The sequence below is a fragment of the Apaloderma vittatum genome, unplaced genomic scaffold (genome assembly GCF_000703405.1).
Source record: "Apaloderma vittatum isolate BGI_N311 unplaced genomic scaffold, ASM70340v1 scaffold7772, whole genome shotgun sequence".
Classification (NCBI taxonomy): Eukaryota; Metazoa; Chordata; class Aves; order Trogoniformes; family Trogonidae; genus Apaloderma; species Apaloderma vittatum.
Window position 1 is genome coordinate 62614 of NW_009705184.1, and position 20082 is coordinate 82695.

The 20082-nt window shown below is 36.3% G+C and overlaps 1 protein-coding gene across 2 annotated transcripts in view; it reads right to left on the minus strand.

Moving 5' to 3' along the window:
- Positions 1 to 237: 237 nt before the first annotated feature.
- Positions 238 to 20082, minus strand: part of ASB5 (ankyrin repeat and SOCS box containing 5) — a 28826-nt gene continuing 8981 nt past the window's right edge. The window contains exons 1-7 of one of the 2 annotated variants that reach the window (XM_009865301.1): positions 16173 to 16438; positions 7462 to 7541; positions 6292 to 6399; positions 4723 to 4873; positions 4453 to 4587; positions 2230 to 2421; positions 238 to 853 (exon numbers count right to left, since the gene is read on the minus strand). In XM_009865301.1, the coding sequence (XP_009863603.1) occupies positions 726 to 853; positions 2230 to 2421; positions 4453 to 4587; positions 4723 to 4873; positions 6292 to 6399; positions 7462 to 7541; positions 16173 to 16287 (909 nt within the window). In that variant the 5' untranslated portion in view covers positions 16288 to 16438 and the 3' untranslated portion in view covers positions 238 to 725. Of the gene's footprint in view, positions 854 to 2229; positions 2422 to 4452; positions 4588 to 4722; positions 4874 to 6291; positions 6400 to 7461; positions 7542 to 16172; positions 16439 to 20082 lie in introns of those variants that run through there. The other variant, XM_009865300.1, reaches the window with a different exon arrangement.

Below are 20082 nucleotides of genomic sequence, written 5' to 3' on the forward strand. Positions count from 1 at the left end.
CAAGAGGAGATCAGAAGTATCCCAGCATTAAGGGTTTTGAGGAATATTGCTCTGGAATTTTTAAAGTTACGAATAGTACTAATAAACAGAGAATCTATAAACAGAGTGTGGCTGGAAAAAAAAAAAAAGATTATGGTCACAGCAGCATAATCTCAACTCACAGCATAGGCAGTGAGAAAAAACAAAGGACACATCTCACTGTCATTAATGAAAAAGAAAGAAAAAGAAAAAAATTCAATATCTATTTGGTTTATTTTTATGAATGAATATAGTGCACCTATCACTAAGTATTTCTAGGTACACAAAAAATAAAAATTTAAAAACACATAAAATAATGACTCCAAATGGACAAACTTAACAAATAATTATGAAGAAACTCTTTGTGGATCACGTGTGTCAAACAGATTTTAAAAGTATAAATAAAATTGAAATTAACAGCACTACAGCTAATTAGTAAGTGTTAAGCTAAAGCTATATAAACATTTCCCAGAGTATCAGCACACTTAATCAATTCAGCCTTATTAGCACCTTGGTACCAGTTGCTGAATGGCTCCCAATTAGTATTATATACCAACGCCAGGTGTCAAAGGTATTTATTCTTTTAAGTAAAATGCAAAAGGCTTTTCTTCCGCCCAGCAGTTCTTTAGATAGAGTGTACAATAAACAGAAAGAAGAAAAAGTACTCGTTATTCAAGTTTCTAAGATTAATCACTATGTTATCTACGTTATCTATACTGTAAGAAATTCTTCAGTATTGTTGGCAACTGGAGTTGTGGGACAAGATGCAGCCTAGCTCTTCCAATGTAGCTTCGTATACGCAGTCGGCAAAGCTGAGAAAGAGAAGATGGTGTGGCTGCAAACAAAAAAGAAGGCGTTTAATTATACAACTATAAAAGCTGGTGTGTTGTTTTACCACAGTCTTGCACAATAATGGGATTTCTTAAAAGAACCTAACAAACCACAAGTTTGCATTTTGCAAATTTGTCCTTTTCCTTCTTTCCTCCCTTACTTCCTCCCTTCCTTTCCTTTCCTTCATTGCCTTTTTGCCCTCAAACCCTGGGGTGGCTGAAAGCTTATTAATAATCAGGGAAATACACAAAAAAGCAAGGTCAGGTCAGCAAATCATTTCTGTTTTGAAAATGAAAAACCTGCTCCAGGAAAATACCTGATGTCAACAACTTTAAAAACTGCAGGTTTTATTTTTATTCACGGAGCAGGTGAAACACACGCTGTGGCACTATAAGCTGCTCTACCAATGCATCACTGCAAGAGGAACAAGCAGGCAAAATACCCTGAGATCCTCGACCAAGTTTAGCAGTCTTACTAGCTCTGCTGCCCTCAAATGAACAACTTGCTGAATTCTTTGGGCAATAAAACGATATATGTTTCACACAGCTTCATTTTTAAAACTTTGCTATGGCTTTTTAAAAACCTATTAGTTTTGGTAATTTTGTGGTAACTAACTGGTTTTAGAGGGTTTTTTAGCAGCATTCAGACTACAGAGATATTTTGAGGAGGAAAACATTAATCAGTGCTACTCGAGTACACCTCTAAAGACATGCCCACGGTTATTGCGCTAGTTCCTCTGCTTATTTCCCACCTTTCTCTCGTGGCTTATTTTTACACTGAACATGGGCCAGTGTGAAAAAATCTAGTTCCCTTTGGGATATTCTCCCTCTCTCTCTCTAAGGCAACAGACCTTTAAGAGCTTTAAGGGACTCTTAAGTGACAATTCCTATTTTCCAGATACCTACAATTCAGTAAATTTAGAAAATGAAACTTATACTTTTTGCTAACAATCAAAATAAAGTGCTTTATATGCACTTAAAAATATATTTTTAAAAAATATTTGTACAGCTGGCTGAAACTAAATATATTTCTAATCTAAAATTGAAATATTCTGCTTCATTTTAACAAGGTCTGTAACAGCCAATAAAAATGCAGCTTAAATGTCTAATTGTGTAAACACCCAGTAAACATCAGATGATACTTCTTCAGCTTGTATAAATCCTGATGCTGTTTGGTCAAGAGGCTCTGGCCTACAACAAAATATTACTGGGTATTTTTATAGTTAGAAAGGAATTTACCTGAATGTTAATATATTCATTTCATAAAGCACAATGTTTGCTTCTATAACATGGGTTGTTGGGTTATTTTGGGAGGGGGCGGGTTCAGGAGAGAGTGTTAAGAGTATTTATAGTTACAAAACCACACACACACAGCGCTTACCTTCATGGAGGAGCAGCAGTCTCTCCACTAAACTGCTTGGAGCAGCTAAATCAACAGGCCTCTCAAAATCTGTATTTTTGGCATTTATGTCTGCCCCAAATTCAAGGAGTAAGTTTACGATCTCTGTACTAGAATGCTGGGCAGCAGCGTGGAGTGGCGTTTCCAGATGCTTTCCTTTCTGCACATTGGCACCTGGTGGGTAGATGCACATAAAATTGTCTGAGTAAAGATGATGTTAGAAAATGAACAAAAAAGCCCAAACCCACTGCTCTAGAATGCTGCAGTGAATATAGACATTTTATTAATTTTATTGCATAGTGTATAGCTAATCGTATCATTATGGCTTTTTTGAACCTGTAAATTTATCCTAGGTTTTATTATCTAAGCACAAGTAGATTTTAAAAGAAAATACTTGATAAAAAGAAGGAAAAGAAACATCATATTAAGTCATGTGAGCATCATTGTTGCCCTAATTATAAAAAAGTACATTTTGTACATATTTAAAAAAATACACTGCATAGAAACATACTTTCTTTATTTAAGTTTTTAAAAAGAACCACTAAACTGCAGTTTAGTATTTATAGTTTTCTAAGTACAGCAACTCAAGAAGGAATCTAACTTGGATGCTTAATAGTTTTTCATGTTTGAAGCTGGCAAAGGGTTTGAAATTAACTCTTCTTCCAACCTTTATCAGGAATTTTTCTATAAAGGACTTAATTTGAATTAAGGTGGATTACGCAGTCAGGAAAGCTCACAGGAGAAAACTCCAAACCATTCATTCTCCCAATTCACAGAATTGTAATTGTTACAGTTTTGTATTGAGGAGAAATTGCTAATTTATTTTAAATTAAAATGGACTAAATTAATTTGCAATAACAGATTCATATTCAAGAAGAAGTTATCCATACAGGAGTTAAACAAAACTAGCTTGTAGCTTTGGAGACGTTTCCCCTATAGGCAAGCTGTTAATCTCCCTAAAACTGGGTTTGCCCCAACAGTTTTCTAGACTATTACAGCAGAATAAAACCCCAGATTTTTGAGAGTTTTGCTGATTTTGTGAGACAAAAAATTAGCTTCTGTACCAACTTTTCTCCCTTAATCAACCATTTTTGCCTTTTTAATTCCCATTTGATTATAACCCAGTAGTATCAGAAGCCTAGCAATTAGACGTGAAGTCTGACTAACTCACTGTTCTTAGTAATAACAATTTGAGAATGCTTCTAAGGTATCATTCTCTTGCTTATTTCATTGACTATTTGCTTTTGGACTTCTAATACATTCTCATAAACTGATGAAATAGGAAAAAAATCAGATTGACATAAGTAGTTACTTATATTCTCAATTTATGTACTCTTTTCTACTTCAGAGCTCCAGTCACCGTTTTTTAATGTATGATAGTTTTTGAATCCCCAAATCTGCTAATTATACTTCTGTATTATAATTACACTTTCTTAAGCATAAAAATCATGACATAGGATAGTTAATGATACAGGGAGACTGACGAGATGAGAAACAATTTAACTGCTTGCTTAAATTCTAAATAAACTGCAATTAATTAGAAAAACCAGTTCTGGCATGATGATGGCAAATCTCTTATTATTCATATACACATTTTCATTCCTTGTGCTGCAGGACACAAAAGCCCTGTATGTTATCACCTGAAACACAGTAAATGATCCTTTAGCTGTGCTGACTGTGTCCCTGGATTTGTCCTGAAACAGAGTGAGGCTCCAACATCTCTTTCCCATTGATTGAATAAATACTGTGAAATTTTGGATCAAATGCCTTTTACCTTACCGCTTCCCTTTGCAACTCAGCCTCTATGCCTTGTAAAAACATCAATCAGAACATGCCGAAGAACAAAAACGGGTGGCGCTAAAATAGTCCTGTTGAAAGCTCAATGATTACTATATAAAACTCATTTTTTTAACCTTTATTTTTCTTCCAGAAAATGAACATCTACAAAGCTGTAGTAGTTGCTAAAAGTATTGAATACCCATTCTTATTGGTCTTGTTTCCTTTTTCCTTCCTATCCTTGCTATGCCACCAAAAAAATGAAAGACATGGTAAGTTACTGTACGAAAACATGAATAACAGAACAAACTTTGAAGTAGAGCCCTGCAAGCAAAGGTTCTAGTTTCATTGACATAGCACACCTCACTTCAAAGGTGAGTACAGTGTGCTTATTTTACAAACTGGTAACATTTTTAAGTCATTACATACCTGCATAAAGCAGCTTTCGAATGCAATGGATCTGCTGTGCAACACATGCTACATACAGAGGTGTTCCTAAATGAGGAAGCTCTTGGTCAACATCTATACCCCAGGATATCAGCACCTCCAGACAGTCACTGTGACCTGTTGGTACAAAGCACGACAGGGTTTGCTTGGCTTCAGTAAGCTGCCTCACAGACAAAACCAAACACATTTCTTAATGTTATTGTTGAGATATTCGGCAACTGCTCCGTGTTTGTTCAGCGGGTGTTCTCTTACCTCTGCTGGCTGCTTCATGAGTCGGTGATGGAAGACAGGACTCCCACTGAGCTTTGGCACCGTACTCTAGTAGGAGCTCAACACAGGCTGCACTGCCTCTTGAACATGCATTAAATAAAGGTGTCACACCATCAATTGTTGTAGCATTTACCTAGAATATATAAAATCTATTTAAGAACAGAATTGAAAGAAAGGTAAATTTTTAAGCAGGATATAGTAAGAAATGTCATTAAAATACCAAAAATTTTACAGGTTAGAATACCATAGCTTAACTGATTGTTCCTGCTCTACTGTCTTCCTCTCACTAAATCCCTCTGTTGAAATTAGTTTACTATTATTGTTGTTAAACTATGTTGGATAAACCAAAATCTGCAATTCTAAGGAGCACACATTAACATCTGGGCAGTGAATAATTTTCAGAAGTCACTGCACTTTGCTTGTTCCATTGATACGGAAAATCTACAGTTTGTGTAGTAATGGGATAAGGTTGACCTTCTCTCTGCAGCTGTCAAGAATGCAAATTCCATATTAAATGTGAGAATTATTTGCCATTTTGTTCAGTGGTTTTAATCTCCCAGTTGGAGTGGTATTTCACAGGGTGGAGACAAAACTAATAGTATAGGCTTGGTGGTTTAATATCAGCCTCACCACCTTACTGGTTAACTGATATTCCCAGTGTAAGAAAAGGAAGAGGGAAACCAGGCAAATTTGTGAGGGCTAATAATACCAAAGGAAGGAGCACAGGTATTAGGAGAGGGTTCCTTCCAGGACTCTGGGCTATCCCCTTCCCTGCACCCCCCAAACCCCTCAAAGCAATTAAAAGTAATAAAAAATCTAATAGGAAACTGAAATTTGTCCTTATAGTTTTGTCTATAGTATCTATAGTTTTGTGTTTTTAGAATGTGCTAGCTGAAGTGGGGAAGAATTGGTTTTGGGAACATCTCTGTATTTTTTTTTCTTTTTCTTTCTCTGTAATAATGTAGATATATTCTACAGAGTTCTCAAAACTGAATTGTAGGGACAATAAATATGTCCATCACAGAGATCAGAGATTTGGGAACCTATGCCTTTGAACTCTAATGCCAGCAGAGATTGTAGTGCAAGTGGTCTGGAAAGTTCCATTTTAGTTTGGGGATAACAGATACGCAGCCTGAGCCAACAATACCAAAAAGAGTCTGATTTTTGTGCTTAGACCAAAGAATCTAAGAGCACACAGGTGCAGTGTGACAGAAGACATTCTGGAGATCAAAAAAACAGTCTTCTGCAAGCCACTCAAAGCAAGAGGAAGCCACTAAAGGAGAGGGACGCATTCTATAACTTAAAAGAGAAATAATGAAATTCTGAGAAGAAATAAGGCTGCTGACATACAATCTTCTGATTCTTTCTAATTCATTACTGTTTCAGTGCCTGCTCATCACTTCCCCAGATCATAATTTACTGTAATTAAATGAGACGAATAGGGTGAGTAAAATATCAATTTATAAAAAAATAAAAATCAAGGAATATATCATTCTCAGTTAAATCAAGGTTAGCACTAGACTTCATATCTCAAAAAAAAAGCTCCCTTACATTTGCTCCTGCTTCAAGAAGGATTCTTGCACATCCTACATGATCTCCCAGGCAGGCTTCATGAAGTGGAGTTACTTGGTCAATTGTTAGTATGTCTACATTGTACCCCTAAACAAGACATGAATGACACAGAAAAAAAAACGTTAAGACTAATTTCTTGACACTACTGTTCATAGGAATAGTCTACAATACTCTAATCAGGCTTAAGACTCTTCAGTCAGCATAAAAAGAATCTTTCACCAATCAAGGTATATAACAATATTAGTAAGTTGCCAGCTCTTTCTGTTTTAAATCAGGAATAGGAATAGGATGTCGAAGGTATAAAGAAGATAGACTGTTGAGATTCACAGTGATAGGACAAAAGGCAACACACACAAGCCAGAACATGGCACATTCCAACTAGTTACGCAGAAAAAAAATTCACTGTGGGGACAGGGAAACCCTGGAACAGGGGTCCAGAGAGGTTGGTCCATCTCCAGTCTTGGTGATCTTTAAAACTCAACAAGGCCCTGAGTCTAAACTATCCTGTGATTCAATGATTCTCTGACTTAATGTCTGAAACAGTCAAGAATTTTAGCAAGAAAAACATGTCTTGGTTGATAAAATCATCAAGGCCTTGAAATTTTCTGTAGCAGATGTTGTTTGATTCTTAAGAACTACTGATTGCATCTATTGGCTTCTATCAAATGTATTCTTTAGTATAATTTTTCAGTGTTGTAGTAGCTAACATGACAATACTGTAATATTAAAATTTAGCGGTTTACAGTCTCTCCCCTTGCTATTAACAACTGAAAAAAAAGATCACCACAACTAAAAAAACCCAGAATCTTTCAGTAATTCTTCCCTTCAGCAAATATATATCTGACTAGCTCTATTTACCTGAGGGCTTAAAGATGTGGAACTGCATTGACTTATACCAGGAAAGAGAGGCAGACAGATACAGATTTAGATATAGCTTTGGAAAAAAACAGGAGGAGTTTTAAAACATACAGAGAAAACGTTTTAAAAATTAACTTATAATCTTGTCATCCAAAAAATAATAAACATGTATTGCTTGAAAAATTGAAATGAAAAAAGCAAAGTAAAGCATAATAAATGTGCATTAATAATCTATGTGGAGAAATTAATTAACATTAAAAATGAAAGTAATTTTAAGAACTCAGCTTTCACCTGTGACAATAAAGTCTTTAGAGAAAGAAGACGTCCTTGACTGGCTGCCTCATGCAGAGGTGAGCGATCTGCCCAAGAACCTATATAACAACAACACTTATTGAGTAAAATATACAAATTAGAAGGATTTTGGAAATCATAGAGCAAAGCAGGAAGTATAATGCACAGAATGAAGTCAATTCTCCCTTGAAATTAATTCATCCTTAGAGACTGTATTTCAAACAATCAGTTTCTAGACAATAAATACTGCTCTATTATTAACAGTAAATAACTCTAATAAATGATTATATGGAACAGAGATCAAAATATTGATATATTGATTTCAGTAATCTAGTCTATTAAATTAAGCAATTGCTATATTTCCCACTTCTATTTTTGCATTGCTCATTTTTCAAAAAAAACCAACCCCAATATAACTTATTTTTGCAGCCGGCATACAGAAACATGTAGCTTAAACAAATTGATATTTGAACTTAAACTAGACATAAACCTGCCTGAAAAAGCCCTTAAAAAGCTGAGGTATATGAAAATCAGTAAGGATATCCTTATCATAGAATCATAGAATGGCCTAGGCTGGAAGGGACCTTAGAGATCATTTAATCCTGTCATGGGCAGGGACACCTCTCAACTAGATCAGGCAACACATGGGGACTGAACGGGGATCGAACCTGTGACCTTGGTGTTATCAGCAGCATGCTCTAACCGACGGAGCTAACTGGCCCCTTATGCATGATGTGATTAATCTGCAGCTACTACACAAGTGCAAGGAGAGGAATCCATGGAGAATCACACAAAAAAATGGCTATAGTAGAAATACGATATCAAGTCTGAGTTATTCTAATAGGCTATTAGGGCTGAAAATAGTTAAAATGTAAAGGTTTGACATATATTTTCATTTATTTATCACCTCCAGGAAAGAAAAGGGGGAGGGGCCCAGAAACCAAATAACAACCCCCACCTTTGCACACATACGCCCTCTTAACTCCCAGCCCAAGTCCCAGAGTCATCCCAGGGCCCCTGACAAAGAACTGGCCTTTTTCTCTAGAAGCCTGGCCACTGACAGGTCCCTTCTAGCCAGGCAGTGTTACAGGCATAGTACCAATTTACTGCATGAATTTTGCAAATCAAGTTCTGAGAGATTGTGCAAGAAAGACTCATCTGCAAAATACGAGTTACTTATATCTATTCCTGTAAAAAAAAAAAAAATTACTGGAACAGTACAATGTGATTGTATCAAAAATCCCGGAAGAAATGTAGAGTGACTTAACTAAGTATGACGAACTGGTGACAGTGGCAAATGAATGTCCAATGCGTAAACGTGTTTGACCTTGTCCGTTGGAATGGACTAGGAGTGCCTGCAGAGCCACTTACGGCCTTTTAGTGACAAGGCAATGAATTTTAAATGAGAAGGCTATTGCTCAATCACTGGCAATCATCAGTCTAAGGTAATTACTCACTAGAAATAAGACTCTGTTTCTGTTCCCTGTTGGACCCCTTCTGCCCATTATCCTGTTTCAGAAATATGCTTTCAGTTACAATAAACAACCCCCTCAAATCACACGAAGATGAATGGAAAAGATTAAGAGTGCTCAATCAATCAGGGCATAGGTAAAAAAATATGAAATAGGGCACAATATGGAAATTGAGATGAATCCTCCATTTTCCTAGAGGTGTTAGTGAACAAAAGTAAAGCTTACTCGGATGTAAGACTGTATCTTCTCACATAACATATAATTACACCCGGAACTCAGTGCTACTAGATGCTACTGAGATCAAAACTGGCAAAACAAAAGCACAACTGACTATTTCAATTATCATGACTATATAAAGCTAATTAAAGAAGATAAAATATAGAAGATTAAAACTTTGTAAACCTAATCCTAAAAATGCATGAATATTTCTATTTTGCCATAATATCCAGTATCCGTGAAGCTCCTTGTACTTTTTCATCTGTAGGAGTAGATGGACCATGGGCAAGATCCAGCTTCCAATACTCTTTCAGAGTTATTTGCACTAAGCTCTGATCATGTGTGTGAACATGTATGCACATACGTGTATGTATGCACAAACATACATGAACATACTTTTCACTTTGGGTTTATTATATGTGCTATTTTGCAATTCTTATTGCAAGTCAGAATAAAGAACATACACAAAGTGATTGGGATCTTAAAGAGTATTATACTATAAAAACCGAGCTTAGAAATCTTAAAGGACTCAATTTTGACAAAACATCGGTATTTCTTCTGTCATCCCAATAAGCTGAAGTGTAATTTATCCTATTGTAGTTTCGATGTGAGCAATCACTATGAGTGTTCTGGCCCAAGTTTTCCTTCTGTAGTGCTATCTGAACCAGCACTCTAGTCAAATGAATCAGATCCATTAAGTAGTTCTGCTGGCAGCTGCAAAGATTTCCTCAAAAATAATTAAAAGCTGTACTTAGAGACTGCTTTTGAAATTTTGTTCCCATCTCTACACATGAGAAGTTCTCTCTCGACAGTCTATCCTACTCCTAAATAACCATTAAAAAAAAAAAAAAAAGACACTATTATACAGAAAAATATCTAACAAAATTGTGTCATGAAGTTTTTATGTCCATTAAACCATTAAATACCCTTTGGACATTTTTGTAGCTGTATATAATTCTAAACAGAACAAAGAAGCAGGTAGGACCTAAAAGCAATATTTTTCCCATCTTTTCTTCATCTCCCCTCTTTGGCTTGCTCAGAAGAATTTCTGTTTATTCTGTTAATGTCATTACCCCAATGACGTTTGAGAACCAAATGACACCGGCTCCTGCTGTGAGCTCTGTTTTGACCTAGAGCCACCTTATATCCCTGTTTTCCTGTAGAGACATCCCCAGCAGGTAGCTGTTTCTGCTGAATCCATTAAATACAAAATGCTTGTATAATCTCTATTGCAAATAAAATCTACAAGCAAAATGCTGCAGAAATATTTTGTGCAAACTATGTTTAGAAGAAAGCTTTCACATTCCAACTAATTTATCGATAAACATAGTAATTAATCATTAAATACCACAGAGAAATAATCATGTAAAATAAACAAACATCAAAGGTGTCTTCACATAAATTCTTTGTCTGGATTGCTGCCTTCTGCTAATCTACAAACTTGCTATGTCTCTCACTTAGAAAGCATTAACAAGAATATAAATGAGGACAATTTTTCATTTATTGTTTTCCATAGCAGCAGTATTAGCAACACAGTCTATTCCAAAACTGTTAATGCATTAATTCCCTGCTGATATAGTCTCTGACAGATGCTGAATACAAAGTATCTCTAACTATATTTAGAAGCCACATGAGTTCCAAGTTCTCTGGTGTACAGTTTACCAGGAAGGGCAGCCTATATTGCTTAGTAAACACTGACAAGAAAGAATAAATATATTCACTGTATTAAAAGGCATAGTTTTTAAAACAAAAAATTACAACGTGTCATACAATACCTAAATCTCCATCTCCCCATGGCACTTCCAGCCAATTGCAATTATAAATCCTACTCATTTCTTTCAATCTGGAAAATAAAAAAAAGTTTAAAAAAACCCCTATTCTTGCTAATTGGGCCTCTTCTTAGTATTCTCCAGCTATGTTTGGAAGGAGATCCTAAGCTCACTGTAATACCAACTTTCAGTAAACACAGCTTTGAAGATATGAGCATATACAAGTAGACAGTTTCTTTTCTGTGTCCTCTCTTTTGTTCATTTTTGACATTTATTGTTTTAACATAACAACTTTCCACAGTGCCAGTACCTGTGCCTTTGCCTTCCAAGGCAGATTAATTGAAATTTCATCATAGGAGAACCTTGAGCCGAATAAGAACTACAGGACAAATTCCTCCTTTTTAATCACGCAATCAAACACACAGTTTTGCATCCTCAAAAATCAATATTAGTACATAGATTTGTAAGGGAAGCTCTGCCAAATGTTCATATGTTACTTTACTACTTATTCATCACATACTTATAAAAGAAACAAGCAGAGATATTCTGAACATGTTTCAAATGCTATTTGATCCACATGCTAAACTTGCCTTTTAGCAGTTCACTATTGCCTCAATTATCTCCTAAACAATTCTTCGGTTGTTAAATTGGGGTCTTAATAACTATTCTCAGCAGTGAAAATCTCCAAAAACAGGGATTTGCATTTCTGTCTTTGATCCATTTCTAAGTCATTAACGTGATTTTCTTCATATTTTCCTACAGACTCCGCTCCTTTATTTCCACCTGCAATTACCTGTAAGTCATTCCTGCAGTTATGATCATAGTAACAAAATAGCATGTAAAAATATCTTCATCATGCTATATTTTGTTTTAAAAGTTTTTGTGTCCAAAACCACATATAAAAAACCCCAACTCTAAAACAATAACAGGTATATTAAAAAGCGGATTTCCAAAACAAGAACAACTGGAAATGAATCAAAGTCTTCTCACTGACAGAGAAGATTTATGCCAGAGCTCAGCAGTTTAGAAAAATACTGCTCTACGGGTAAATAGTGTGCCAGTCCTCAGAAGAAGCAGTATCACCAGAGAAGAACTGAAAATAGAGGCCTACTGCAATTCATTATTGGGAGAGAGAAACACAGACTATTTTGAAAGTGTTGTAGCTAGTATTTATTTCTGCAAAACTAACAAATGTTTTGTATTAAGCTCGTCACTATTACTTTAATTCCTTAATACATATATCGAGTGTTTCAGTTTGTGGCTACTGCAGCAACAGACAGGAAAACTGTAACATAAACAATCTGTACTGCTGTAGTCCCAAGATCAACCAACTCACTTCACTCCAGTTGTTAAAACTGCCTGATATTTCTTATATGTAACTGAGTTTTGACAGGTTTTACTGTAGCAATATAAAATTACCCATTCTTCTAAAGCACTTGCAGGGTAAAAAAGTGTATCAATTATTCAATTGATATTTGATATTAAAAACTAATGAAAAGAATCTTAAGTCAAGCATTTAAAAGTTTAGAATTGCATCTCTAGTGCTTAACTACTATGATTAGATATGATCAGCAAAACAGAAGCCACTTCTTTTTAACAAATGAAATTGCAACAAATAACACCAAAAAACTTCCAAAAAATAGAATATAGACTAGAGATGATTAAAATATATCTGAGAGAGCAGATGTAGTTCAAGTGGCATTTAAATATTTCATTTCAGTATTTCAAATAATCTTTGGTTTTGTTTGATCTAAAAATATTTAAGAATATATAAACACATACACATAATTATGTATATATGCATACAAAAAATGAAAACTTGGTTGGTTCAAACCAATATTCCTTCCAGTGTTTATTATCATTTTGACTTTCAGAATTGGAGGATTTCATTCCAAATCCAAATGCCAACAATGTCCTACTCTTAAAAACCATACAAAGCAAATTTATTTTCCCACATAGTTCTGTTTATGCTGCACCCACAGTACATAACCACATATTAGTTATGCCATTCCAGTGTTGTATTCAATGAATGACTTAGCATTGTGTATCTCTGTATCTAGTAGGATCTCCTGCTCTTGAAGACACTCTATCCAATTATAAACTGACTATGACGTTGCTAATTTTATATTGCCATTTTCATGGTATTCTCCCAATAACAAAAGAATCCTTCAAAACCCTGGCCGAATTTATCTTCATAACATCAGCAGTTCATGCTAATTTATAACTAATGAACCAAAAGACAGAGCATTTCAATGCTTAAATTGTAAAACCAATCTAATAGCTTATTTTTTCCAGAGTACTTAAGCATTAGAGTGCACACTGAAAGCATAGTTTAATTATGGTTATGAGAGCTTTGAGCTTCTGAAATTTCAGCCTTAGATAATTATAACCATGATCAGTCAAGAAACTTTTAGGTTAGATGATTGGTCCTGAAACACACAGGTGCTACAGGAAAAGACAAAATCAGAGGTTACTGTTGGTTGTTGTTAAAACATTAACTCTTCCTTTTCCTACCGTTCACCACATGCCTTCTAACCTTTGCAACATATAGAAAAATTACACACTATGTGTTCCTGAGTATAAACCTAACACATTCTCAGGACGCCATCCATCTGACATATCAAAGGAAGCAGGGCTTTGTGGAAAAATACAGTATTGTGGCTGCTGACAAATACTGGGTTATAATGCATTAGATGGTCAAACCAGCATGACACAGTCAACTTTTAACAATTCCTAGATTTTCAGTGCTTTGACATTGCAATTTAACGTGCTTTTCACACAGAAAGATGAGTCAGTAAACTGTACTAAAAATCCTAAAAACACCCCACAACAGCAATATCCAAACACAGCTCCGTTAGTTCCCGCCACAAGGAACGTTCGGCTCGGTGAAGGCGGCGGTAACGCCGGTGGCAGCTGCAGTTGTCGCTGCTGGCTCAGTGCCGGGCCTTGCGCACATGGGAAGTGTGTCAGGCCCCTTCTGCCATCCTGGGAAAACACGGCGACTCCCCTGCTCACTGCTCATGTACAGCCTGTTTGCTCTGTCTTCCTGAGGCTGGGTATTCTCTGAACTGAAAGTAACTTGCAAACTCTGTGTACCATGGCTAGAGTGCAAAGGTATAAAATCACATCCACCTCTAAATTCAGTAATCCATGAGCCCCACATGGGATTTGATTTGAATATGCGGAGGAGTTGGTAGTAAGACATTTATTATTTCCTTGGATGAGTCGCTAAAACAAGGAAAGGGGTTTTCAGTGGCTTTCCCAATTAGAAGGTAACAAAAAAGGCAACAAAAAAGGCAACAAAAAAGGCATATGGACATTCTGAGCTGAGCTCAGACTCTGGAATAATTTTGCTCCTCAGACGCAGTCTCAGCCTTAATCTGGACTGCAATCAATTCTCCCCAAGCTGTGCTGAGAATATTCAGTTTTTCTGGCCTGCCAGAGATTGAATGCAGCACCTGGCCTTATCCCCAGTCTTAAGAGCTGTACCCAACTGGGCAGCAAAGCTGGGCCTAGCACACTGATTTTTGCCACGTCCAGGAATTTTTTGGTAAAATAGCCTGGTTGTGGGCCCTCAAGCCAGTAGGCTGAAGTCCTTTTCCTAGCTTGACTGTATTCTTTTGCCCTTCTACTAAATCTTATAATGGCATATTGCACCCCCCACATCACTTGTAGTCCATTTTCCAAACTTAGTATTTAATTACATACTGCACTGCAGCATGGCTTTGTCTTCGCTTGCTCTGCAGGGGTGCCAAAAAGAGCCTTCTTCAGATTTGATATTAGATATACCTGTTATGCAAGTGAATTGCAATAACCAGAAGCCTCATCTGCAACAGCAGTCTCTCAGTACTTTGAGATGTCTATCAATAAATATATACACCTGGTTTAGCAATCACACAGTGGCTGTAAGTAGCTGGACTGTGTTAAGATGGATTCTTCAGAAAATCTTACTCTCCCTGTTTTACTATGATTTTGCAGATTACAAAACTTGACTAACTGTGGCTATTTCTTTACAGGAATAGCAAAAGGACTTAATCCTGAATCACACTCAGGAGTGGCTACTCCTAACTCACGTCAATAAACTTTTTATAAAATATTTTTTCAGTCTGAAGGAAAATGTCCTAGTTTTTTGGGAACTACTGACCTAACCTAGCTGAAATGCTCATAAATGCAAGTTACTATAGACCAGGAAATCGTAACTCAGGCAGTGAACACCATAAGAGTAAAAGATACGCTGTGTACTAAAAATGGTGAATAAATATAACCTTATAGTATCATTGCATTCACTCATTTGTGAACCTAAAGTAAATGTTGTTTAAATTCTTGAAGAGTGTTTAATTCTAAAACTGTTAATACTGGAAATCAGCAAAGGTATTTTAAATTATTTTTATGCACATTATATCAAATCTCTTTCCCATTTCTTCTTTCCCTTGATTATTTTAACATCTCCATTTTTAAATTTGATATTGTATTACCACAAATTTCAAGTTTGATTTCCTCATTTTCTTTTGTGTTTAACGCTAAGCCTCATGATATGGTAAATATTAATTGAAATTATGATCACTTGTTAAAAATATTCACATTAGACTCTCACAGTTACTCAAAGCTCCCTTTTACGCACTTGTATTATGAAATATTAGGAAAATATGGCACATACAACAGCAGTCCTAAACACTTATTTTCTAATAGACTTCATTCCTCATTGCTGAAAATGTCAGTGTCCAGCAACTTAAATACTTAAGTAATTCTCCATGCAAACCCTTACAATTATATATTACATATCTTAGAACAGAACAATAATTCTGTCACCTGTAGTTCCTCCCCTGCCTGCTATTTCAGCTACACATAAACTTCTCTTCACATATAAAGTTATATGTAAAGTTTACTTCCCCCCTCCTTTCATTGTCCAGTTCCCTGTTGTAAACAATCAGCCTTCAGTATCCAGTTACCTTGTGACAGGACAGCAAAAGTCAGAGTAAGTCAAGCCTTAAATGCTTGCATAAAACAAATAGGGCAGATAAACAAGAAAAGGTATTTTAGATCAGCTGATAAGACTGCAGAAAGAACAAAAATAGCTTCAACAGCCTTGTGTTAACCCATGCAGGACAATAAAGTGACACTAACATAAGCATGCATTTATATGACAGCTAGAAAAAAAAAAAGCACAAAAAACCAGTTTAGAGCTAGAACATCATAAATTGGGTCAGCTTAGCATATTTCAGAACAGGGTTTCTGAAATGGCTGCTGTACTAACCTTGGCTGGTCAGAATGCCCCAGCTAGCAGTTCGTTTCGCAGGACACTCCCCTATACTTTCTAGGCGTCTTTTGGTGAGATTCTGGCTCCTCTGTAGAGCAGTGTTTGTTGTCATTCTCTGTTCCTTGAGGAAAGCCTGCCTGTCATTGGTGCAGGTGCTCTGGTCTGACGAACATCCACAAACGGATTTCCACTACCTTTTTTTTTTTCTTCCTTTTGCTTTTTCACAAAGGATCTTGCTGTACTTACTGTAGAATGGCTACAACACTGAAATCCATTCAGTAACATTTAGTAGCTTGGACTAGTGAGTACTTAGTGGGGGAAGGGAAGGGAAGGGAAGGACTGCTCTAGCATTTTCTATTTTTAAAACAGAGAAAGAATCAGCTTAGTTACAGCATGAGTCTTAACTATTTACACGATTTAAATGGAAAGAATGTGTTATTTTTTTAATCATTCAAACAAAAAGAAAACAGATTCTTAATGTATTCAATGCTTTGTTGCTTAAATAACACAAAATCTAAACTAGAAAAATTTAAACTGTTTCATCAGAATGGCAATTCTTTTAATAGAAACAATTTAATACATTTATTACTGCATCAAGCTTTACTTGAATGTAACTTGCAGTTAAGAGAGATGTTGGAATTCAGAAGAAACCATGAAACAAGCATTTATGTTTTCTTTTGTGGTGTGGATTTTTGGGTTTGGGTGGGGTTTTTTTGTTGGTTGGTTGGTTATTTTTTCTAAATAGGGGACAATGCATTCTACAGATGTCAACTAGAAATTACATCCTGAATAAATAAAAGTATAGTTTGACTATCTCAAAAAAAAAGAGATTTCACTCTTATTTTGAAACTCTGATCCCATTATGAAAGTAAAGCTGTAGTCTTTTTGAAGAAACACAATTCAATTTTTTTTTAAAATAATAACAACAGGGGCAACCAAATAGTAGTAGAATGTTTTTGTATGTTACTATCTATCTATGCTGATACTATACAACAGAAATTTGCAGAGAAAAGCAATCCATGATAAAATTTCAGCATGGATAAAGAGGACAACGATTTCTCTGTACTAACAGCATATTAAAATGCTGCCTTCAACTCCCCACAGGTTCTTTCTAGTATTTCCTCACTGTCTTGTTCTATGGCTATAAAAAATAGCTATCTGTAAACTTTTTTAAAGGAAATTAACTTTACCGTGTTTCATTAGTACTACTCCTTTCAGATGCATGACAACAATTAATCCCAAAGATGTTGAAAATATATACAGATATTTAATGAAATTGTCTATATCTCTCTTGTTTTTCTTTAAGAGAAAATCCAAGGCAAAATTATAGTTTGGTAGGGTAAGGGGAACAAGGAGCAGCTGCAAATGTCATCTTGAAATTACAGCACATGAGAACTCTCTTAGTGGAATGGAGCTACACTCTTTACAGAAAAGAAGCAGGTGGGCTACTGCTATTCCTGCAAGAGAGAACAAAATTGCACTCTCTCAGACATTACACTGTTTTCAGAACATTGTTTTCCTCAGATTTTATCTAGCTGAATCATAGAATGGCCTAGGCTGGAAGGGACCTTAGAGACCATTTTAATCCAGCCTTCCTGTCACCAGGGTCGCCACCTCTCGACTTGATCAGGCAACACATGGGGACCAAACGGGAACTGAACCCGCGACCTTGGCATTGTTAGCGCCACGCTCAACTGACTGAGCTAACCGGCCCCTTTAATACTTCTACAAATCCAGCAATCAGACTGCAACTAAGTTTTGAGCAGAGCTTCTTCAAAAGGACTTGTTATAAAAGGGTAGATTATAAATATATCACTTTAATACCAGTATTACTTATTAAATCGTAGTGTTTTCTCCAAGTATGTAAATACTGGAAGGTGAATCAACAGGAAACCTTACTAAAGATGTGTATATGTGTGTCTGTGTCTGGAAGACATTGGCACTATTCTCCAGGAGAGAAATAACCAAAGACTTTTTTTGTGCCTGCCATGGCAAAAAGGCTCATCTCAGTTTTACCCTTCTTTTCCATCTGGACTTTCAGGAGAAGGTGGTAAGGATCAGGATCAAGCAAAGCACCTGGCACTGCAGGGCTGAGATTGACAGTGGGCTGGGAAGACAAGCCCTACGTGTTTTTGTAGGAGTTTTGTGGGTGAGGTTGTCAGCTGAGAATGAAGCTGGGTCCTTCTAGAGGAGTGGTACAAACCTGAAAGCCATTCATACAACTTGTTTTCCTCAGATACCCCAGCCCACGCTTTCTCTTAGTGGTCTCAGAGGTGTGACTTGCAGAAGCAAGGAAACCAGCAGCTACAGAGACAGCTGCCGTGGCTTCAAAGAGAAGGACCCCCTGGGGCAGTCAGTAGCACCTGTTCCCTCTGGTCCAGAGAGCCGCATAGGAAGCAATGAGCTACCAGTGGAGCGAGACTACCCCTAACATCTGCCACCTTCAAGGCAAGGGTCCTAGGAAAAAGTACCTCTACTCCACAGACAGTTGCCACTCATTATTGTGAAGTTACTTTGATTACTTTGGAGGACATCAGAATGCAACATATAAAAATATTATTTTTTTTTATGCTTTAAAGAAGGTAAAGCTTATACCATTCAGAACTCCAGAGGCAACTTTTCACTAAATTCTGCTAGGCACGACCATTCATCCTCCAGTCAAAAGCCATTAAAAGGTTTTCTAAAAAGTGAAAGCTAGACCAACATCAGAAACCAACTGGAAATACGGTATTAAAAATACACTTGAGATATTGACATAAAGAAGGGATGAATGTACAGTTAAAACTGTGGAGTAAGACTGAAGAATTTGCTGTTTCATTTCCACCTCTGACATAGAATTGCTATGTGATCTTCCTCAAGTCAACCATGTAACCACTGAGTTACATTAGCCACAAAATAAAGATACGTATCTCTCGACTTCATTAGGTAATAGAACTGTTAATATTTGAAAGTACTTAAGCTTGGTACTCAAATTCTGTTCTTCAGATTCTTTCTCCATAGATGACACTCAAACACTTCCAAATTCTACCAGAAAACCTCTAACAGAAATCTAAGTAGATATCTAAGTATGTAGAAAATACAGTAGGCCCTTACTTTCCCTGCCCTGGCACACAAGCAATTCAGGGTAGTATTTAGATTATAGTTACTCATGGGAGCAATGCAGCTACCTACAGAAAAGCAGCCAGAGGAATGGGCAAATGCAACGCTCAGAGTGAGACAACTGGAGGATTTTACTGATGAGCTTGGAATTCTGATTTAATTTATCAGACAAGCTTTAAATAAACCACTATGTTGCATCTCACTAATAATTAGTTCTGTTCAATTTTTATAACCCAGGGGAAGAACTGTTAGAGGAAACTTTCAAGTGATTTTCTTCACAACTTTTTTTTCCAGATTTTCATAAAAATAAATGTCAGGATGGTTTCAACATTTCTATGTCTGCAAATAGCTCTGAGTTTACTTTACAAGGGAAGCAGTTCTTAACAGGCAGGAATGAAAATGGAAAGAAATTAGTTTCTCCCTTTCAATGGGGAACTCATTCTATTTGAAGACTGTTCTTAAAGCAATATGGATGCAATTGTGGTAACACACAGAAAAAGTGCTAATAAAAACAACGAAAACAAAAGAAACCCCATACCTTTCAACAAGTGATGCCGTCCAATGCAATACAATCCAAACTCTAATGACAATAGTTTTTCTTAGGAAAAATTGGAGAAAATTGCACTATTTTCAAAAGTCACAGATGAGCCATTTCTGTGTAACCCTCCTCAAGCCAACTGATGGACCACCCTGCTTCCCAAACTGTTTCATACTGCTGGATTCACTCTACAGGGTTATTATGGGGTCACAATGACTGCACGGAACCTGCCATGCTAAATTCCGGAACACAACTAGAAACTCTCTCTTC